General features: G+C 37.9%; 1 protein-coding gene and 1 non-coding gene across 2 annotated transcripts; one reads left to right on the plus strand and one right to left on the minus strand.

The window, feature by feature from the left end:
* Nucleotides 1-3,607: 3,607 nt before the first annotated feature.
* Nucleotides 3,608-3,714, minus strand: LOC139873947 (small nucleolar RNA R71). Its single transcript, XR_011767656.1, has one exon. It is a non-coding gene; the product is annotated as a small nucleolar RNA R71 (small nucleolar RNA).
* Nucleotides 3,715-5,337: 1,623 nt separating this feature from the next.
* LOC139870547 (uncharacterized) lies at nucleotides 5,338-6,054 on the plus strand. Its single transcript, XM_071858332.1, has one exon. The coding sequence runs from the start codon at nucleotides 5,338-5,340 to the stop codon at nucleotides 6,052-6,054; it is 717 nt and encodes a 238-aa protein (XP_071714433.1).
* Nucleotides 6,055-6,259: the final 205 nt, after the last annotated feature.

Raw genomic sequence — 6,259 nt, forward strand, 5'->3', positions numbered from 1 at the left:
AATGGTCGTTCGAGAGATATAAGTATCTGAAGGTAGCTGCAGAAAGTTCGCCGATTTTAGCACAATTGAGAAGATGAGGGTGCTGCAGATTCGTTAGCCATTGGATCATCGTGATTTTTGGACAGAGGGGGTTCAAAACACTTCGATTTATATTGTGACCTATTTTTGTGGTGATCAGAAGCGTAGATTGGGAGATACATGTGTCAGAAGTTGCTGCTGAAATCGTACGAAATGAAGTAGTTATTAAAGAGAGGTTCAAGATAAAGAGGCTCGGTGGAGAGTTGATCATGGAGAGTTCCTTGTTTCAAAAGTCTTCCTAACAATGAGATTGTTTGGCGGTGTATCCCGGTTGAGATAAAGTCGGCGGTAAAAAGATGAAGATTAACAACCACGTTCAAGATTGAGATTTAAAGAATTTGATTCAAGGGAGGTTGTGTTATTTATTGAATTAAATTATTTAAATATTTTAAGAGTTTTTTTTGTGGGAGTATTTTTGGTGGGAGTTTTTTGGTTGGAAGTTTTTTAGTGGGAGTTTTTTTGTGGGAGTTTTGTGGAGGGAATTTTGGTGGGAATGTTTGACTATAAATATGTAGTCATTGTGTAAGAAGAAAAGTTGAGGAGTTTGAGAGAAAAATAGATAGTCTATGAGAGTCGTCTTATTCCGTCTCGTGAGGTGGTTTCGGTGATTCAATAACGATGGGAGTGAATTCCGTTATTGTAATTTACCGTTTGTGATAGGTGTTGAGAGATACGTGATAATATTCAAGGGTATTGTAATGAAAGTTCATTCTTGTAATATTGTTCACATATAGTGAAATTTAAGTGGCCGCTGGTCCCGTGGTTTTTACTCTTCCCTGAGAGGTTTTCCACGTAAAATGTTGTGTGCGTATAACTTTTATATTTTGTCGTTTAATGTTGAATGATACATGGTTATGTGATTCTTAATGTGATGGGAATCGATCTCGAAGGTGAAAGTGATATGTGTGCGGGTTCGATCCCAACAGGTCCTATATATAATAACCAAATAAGTCAAAGGAATAGGACTCTTTTAAGACATAGAATTCTTTATTGAGTAGGACAAAAACAATAAATATTTATCTCCAACTCAATTTCCTTGTTTCCCAGTGATATCGCTCCATTTATATATGTTTTATCTCGCGATATCTCTCTCACTTTGTTCGGTTTTTGACGATCTTGCAGCCTATTTTGTGTGCTATTGAGCTAAATGGTAAATTAAGGGCTAAGGACTTGATTTGGTTTAAAATTGACCAAATCTTGGGCAAAATTGGCTAAGAAAATGGCAAGTGCAGGATTCAGCTCAAAAAGCGCCGCTCCTCAATTAAGAGCGCTGCTCCTGTGGAGCAAAAGCGCCGCACCAACATGAAAAGCGACGTTCTTATGTGCATTTCAGCTCCATTTTCCACCAGTGGCCAGAAGCGCCATTCCTAAAGTTAAGAGTGCTGCTCCTATCCAGACAAAAGCAGCGCTCCTATAGCAAAAGCGCCATCCCAGAATGTTGCTAAAAGCGGCATTCCTGATCAAAAGCGTCGCTCCTCAATTAAGCCAAAAGCGCCGCTCCTGCATCAAAAGCGGCGCTCCTGTCGCTGTTTCAGCCCAGATTTCAGCACTATAAAAGGAACGAGATTAGGTTATTTTTCATATGGATCTTGAGAGAGCAGCTGTCTTAGGTCCGAATTTCACAATAAAAATCCTAATTTCATCATCCATTGGTGATTAAGGGTGGATTCAAGGAAGCGAGCTCTAGATTCATCATTGTTTAGCTTAGATCTTCATCTTCTTTACATTTTGGGTTGTAATCTTTACTTTAATTTACATACTTTGCATTAATTACTGGTAATAACTTGAAGATGATGATTATTTATGTTTCTATGCTCATTATTAGTTTGATCTTAGCCATGATTGGCTAAATCTCTTGTGTTTGCTTATCTATGAATCTCTAATGCTAGTGTTTTCCCCAAAATCAATTAAATAATGTTGTTTGAATGAATTACATGATCTTGTGTTATTGAGTTAGCTAAAGATCCATTGCTATGAGTTTGTTTTAGGCTTGACTTTGATTACATACGTTCAGTAGCTCTCTTAGTGATTTGAGAAGTGAATCAATGTGTGCTTCAACACTTTAGGTGATCTAGATAACTAGTTTAAGAATTTCAAGTGATTGTGTTCTTGATCTAGGTTGGTTTTCAATTGGCATTTAGTCAACATAGTAGTGCCAATTATCTTAAGTGATTAAATAATTGGGGGTTTTAAGTGATTTCAACCTAGGCATAAAATTAATAACCAATTCGTGCTTAACTCGATCTTAGAATACAATGCTTATGTGAATTTGCGGAGTGTTATTTGATTTGAGGTTTAGTATTAATGCTAAACATTTAATAGTTCAACAACTATTGTGATAACAAAATAGGCAAATCGTGGCAAGCCAGGCATAGAGAGGATTAGATAAGTGAACACTTCTTAGTTAATTTGATTTAAGTCTTAATTCTTCGTTACTTATTTCTTGCTACTAGTTCACTTGTTTAGTTTAAGTTTGTTTAATTGTGCAAGTTTTAGTTGGTAGTTAATATCAATCAACCCCCTCCCCTCCCCCCCCCCCCACAAATCAAACAAACCCTAGGACAATTGATAGTTTCAAATATCCGACTTACGCTGCTCCCTTGGGAAGAACTTGATAAGAATACTTACATTGAAGTGCTATAAAAACCGGGTTCTAAGTACTCGTTAGTTGTGTGTGCTTATTTATAGTGTTTGAATTATATATAAATTTTGAGGGTAAAAGATGTACGTTGCACAAGCACCATCATCACTTTCTTGGCACCGCTGCTGGGGAGCGGTTAGCTTAGTTGGGTATTTGGTTTAAACTTTTGATTGTTCGATCCTTTCGTAGGGGTTTACCCTTATGAAAGTTACTTTTCGTGTTTTATATATTATTTTTGTTTGGAAAACCGCTTGTGTTTGTGTTGTGATTGAGGGATAGGTACCTTTGGTGTATGAAAACAAGGACTCACAAGGATTAAGAGTTCACACATCCATTCTCCATCCGGAAAAACAAGCGCACGAGGTTTATAATCGTAGAGAAGAAAGGGTATTAAAGAAAAATTTCAAAGCTTTGCCATATTATTTAGAAGACATGGATCCTAACGGTCAACCGATTCTCAATGAAGAGGGTAATCCAATCAACAATGGTCCACCGGTTAATCAAGAGTTATTGAATGATCCGAACGACACACCGATGTGGAACGCTAGATTAGCTACACCAACAATGATAGCACCGACTATTACAAAACCACCAATCGAAGCGGAAAACTGGAAGATTGAGGGTAACTTTTTCACGTTGATCAAAGATACATACTTTCAAGGGTTGATAGATGAGAATTTCGAACACATCCCACACTTTAATGATCTTTGTGATATCTACAAATACAAGGATGTCACCGATGATGCTTTTAAGTTAAGGGCATTCCCCTTTACACTTCAAGGAGAAGCAAAAGTTTGGTTAAGGAGCTTACCATCCGATTCCATAAGAACTTTTCAAGATTTAACCAATGAGTTTATCAATCACTTCTTTCCACCGTCAAAAGTAGAACGACTTCGAATGGAGATTAATGGGTTCACCCAACGGGGTGATGAATCTTTGTATGATGCGTGGGTATGATTCAAGAAAATGTTAAGAGCTTGCCCACCACACGGTTTGACGAAAAAGGAGTACATCAACACATTCTACTGGGGTTGTAATGCTTTAACGAAGCAATATCTTGATTCTTCATCCGGTGAAGTATTTATGTATAAATCACCAAATGCGGCCGAAACCTTATTGGAAGACATCTCAGTTAACACATATGAATGGGCACCTTCACCGCGAGATTTGACAAGGAAAAGTGTAGCACAAATCGAGAGTGATAATGGGCAAGTGACACTTGCAAGCTTAAACAATCAATTTCAAACGTATGGGAAAGAGTTGAAAAAGATTCAACAAATGATAGTCGCAATGAAAGTAGGTTGTCAATAATGCGAGGGTCCACATCTCACAAAGAATTGTCCTCAAATTACTCAATGCAATCATGTTGATCTAGATGACATTCCCATGAATTCGGATGCTCATGTGAACTACGTGAGTAATCAAAACTATCAACGGGGAGGAACATCGAACCAAGATTACTACAATCCTAATCAAAAACAAGTGTCATTCAACAACCAAACCAATACACCACCTAGATTCACAAACCCAAATCGAAACCAAGGTTACAACAACAACTATCACCAAAACTGAAACAACAGGCTTTCAATACCAAAACCAACAACTTTACAACAATCAACCTTATAACAATCAAGCCAATTCGAATTATCAAAACAACCAAGGTTATAGTCAACCACAAAATAACCAAGGTTACAATCAACAACCCTCAACAAAACATTCAACAATCCCAACCTTTGAAGAGTTTACAAGAAACCATACAAAACTATATCAAGAATGTAGAATCAACCGAAGCTTTCCTAACAAAAGCAAATGAACTTTTGAAGCAACAAATACGAAACTAACAAGCTTCTTTCTAAAATCTTCAGAGCACCGTTGGGAGACTTTCAAATCAAGTTGCCGAAAGAGCACAAGGAACTTTACCTTCAAACACTCAAGTTGACCCAAACAACAACTACATCAACAACAATAACTGAAATAACCAACACCCCCAACACAACCAACAAAACCAAGACAACAATAACATGAGAGTTATTCCTATCGAGAGCAACACTACCAATCCAAACCACAATCAAGCGAGTTCATCAAATCCCAACAATACTTATGCTCAAGTGAACTCGATTGATTCAACCGAAGAGGATGAACCCGAATACCCTCAAGTTTTCACGTTCAATGTTGAAGGGGACAAGTTTGATTTCGATGAAGCGTTGGAAATTGATACGATAGATTATGGGGTATTTAAGTTTTCGGAGGATTCAGATGATGTAATGTTCATTCCTTATCAAGTTAAAAGTGTAATGTCCATGGAGGCTATCGAGTTGACATGCAAGGAACTTAAGGATGATTTTGAGCAAATTAAATTGGGAAAGGTTGAAAAAGAGAAAAAGGTTGAAACTTTATTGAATGCAAAGGAACAAAAGAACGAGGTCGAGGTTCTTACTACATCAACCGAAGAGAAAAATGAAACACATGTCTCACATCCTCAACCATTACCTCCTACACATCCAAAGGATGTGGATTGTAAGTCAACTTTAACCGACAATGAAAACATCTATGTTAAACTCCCCTTGGCGGAGGTGCTTGAGAATATGCCCAACTAAGGGAAATTTTTGAAGACACTTATGGCCAAAAAGGGAGATGTTGAACAAGCATCCACCGGTTTCTTGAAAAAGAAGTGTGATGGGATTTTTAAGAAATGTAACCTACCACCAAAAATGGGTAATCCTGGACCTTTCCTTATCCCATGTAATGTGAACGCGTCGGAGATGCTTACATCTTTAGCCGACTCGGGGGCAAGTATTAACTTCATGCCCTATTCCGTTTACAAAAGGTTATGCTTTGGTGACCTTTCGCCCACTACAATGGAAGTTAAATTAATTGATCAATCAATTAGCTCTAGTATGGGGATTGCCGAGGACTTAATTGTTAAGGTGGGGGACATGGAATTTCCAATTGATTTTGTCATTGTCTATATAAAGGAAGATCCGGTTGTACCCCTTGTTTTGGGAAGGCTATTTTTGGCGACCGCAGATTCTTTCTTTGACTTTAGAACCGGGAAATTGACTCTTAGGGACAAAGGTGTTAGAGCAACATCAATACCATTGACCACACCACAAGTTGTTGATAGTATGCAATGCATCACAAGCACAAAGCAAGTTGGTTCACCAACTAAAGGTAGCGGCAGATTGACCAAGGGAACTCAAGGTAAACCCAAAGATCAAAATGACGTTGTTGACAAGTCCATGAGAAAATTGTTTGGGAGGGTGCATCGGGCTTCGTCCGAAAAGGATGAACATTTGAGAAAACACCTCATTTCAAACTTGTCAAAACGTGAATAAGTCAAACTTAAAGATTTAATCAATGAAACCAAAGTAATGAATGATTGGTTAATGTCAATGATAAGTAGTGGCAGTAATGAAAATGTTTTCTTTAGCTCAAAGGGAGGGGATGTCATACCCCGTCCAAATCCTCTTGGACGAATACAATAACATCTGGTACTATTGCGATGAACGGACCTCTATATGCCATGAACGACTCCAAGTA

The sequence above is a fragment of the Rutidosis leptorrhynchoides genome, chromosome 10 (assembly GCF_046630445.1).
Source record: "Rutidosis leptorrhynchoides isolate AG116_Rl617_1_P2 chromosome 10, CSIRO_AGI_Rlap_v1, whole genome shotgun sequence".
Classification (NCBI taxonomy): Eukaryota; Viridiplantae; Streptophyta; class Magnoliopsida; order Asterales; family Asteraceae; genus Rutidosis; species Rutidosis leptorrhynchoides.

Excerpts from the sequence above, each read along its gene's own strand:
- LOC139870547 (XM_071858332.1), top strand. The coding sequence starts at position 5,338 with ATGGCCAAAAAGGGAGATGTTGAACAAGCATCCACCGGTTTCTTGAAA.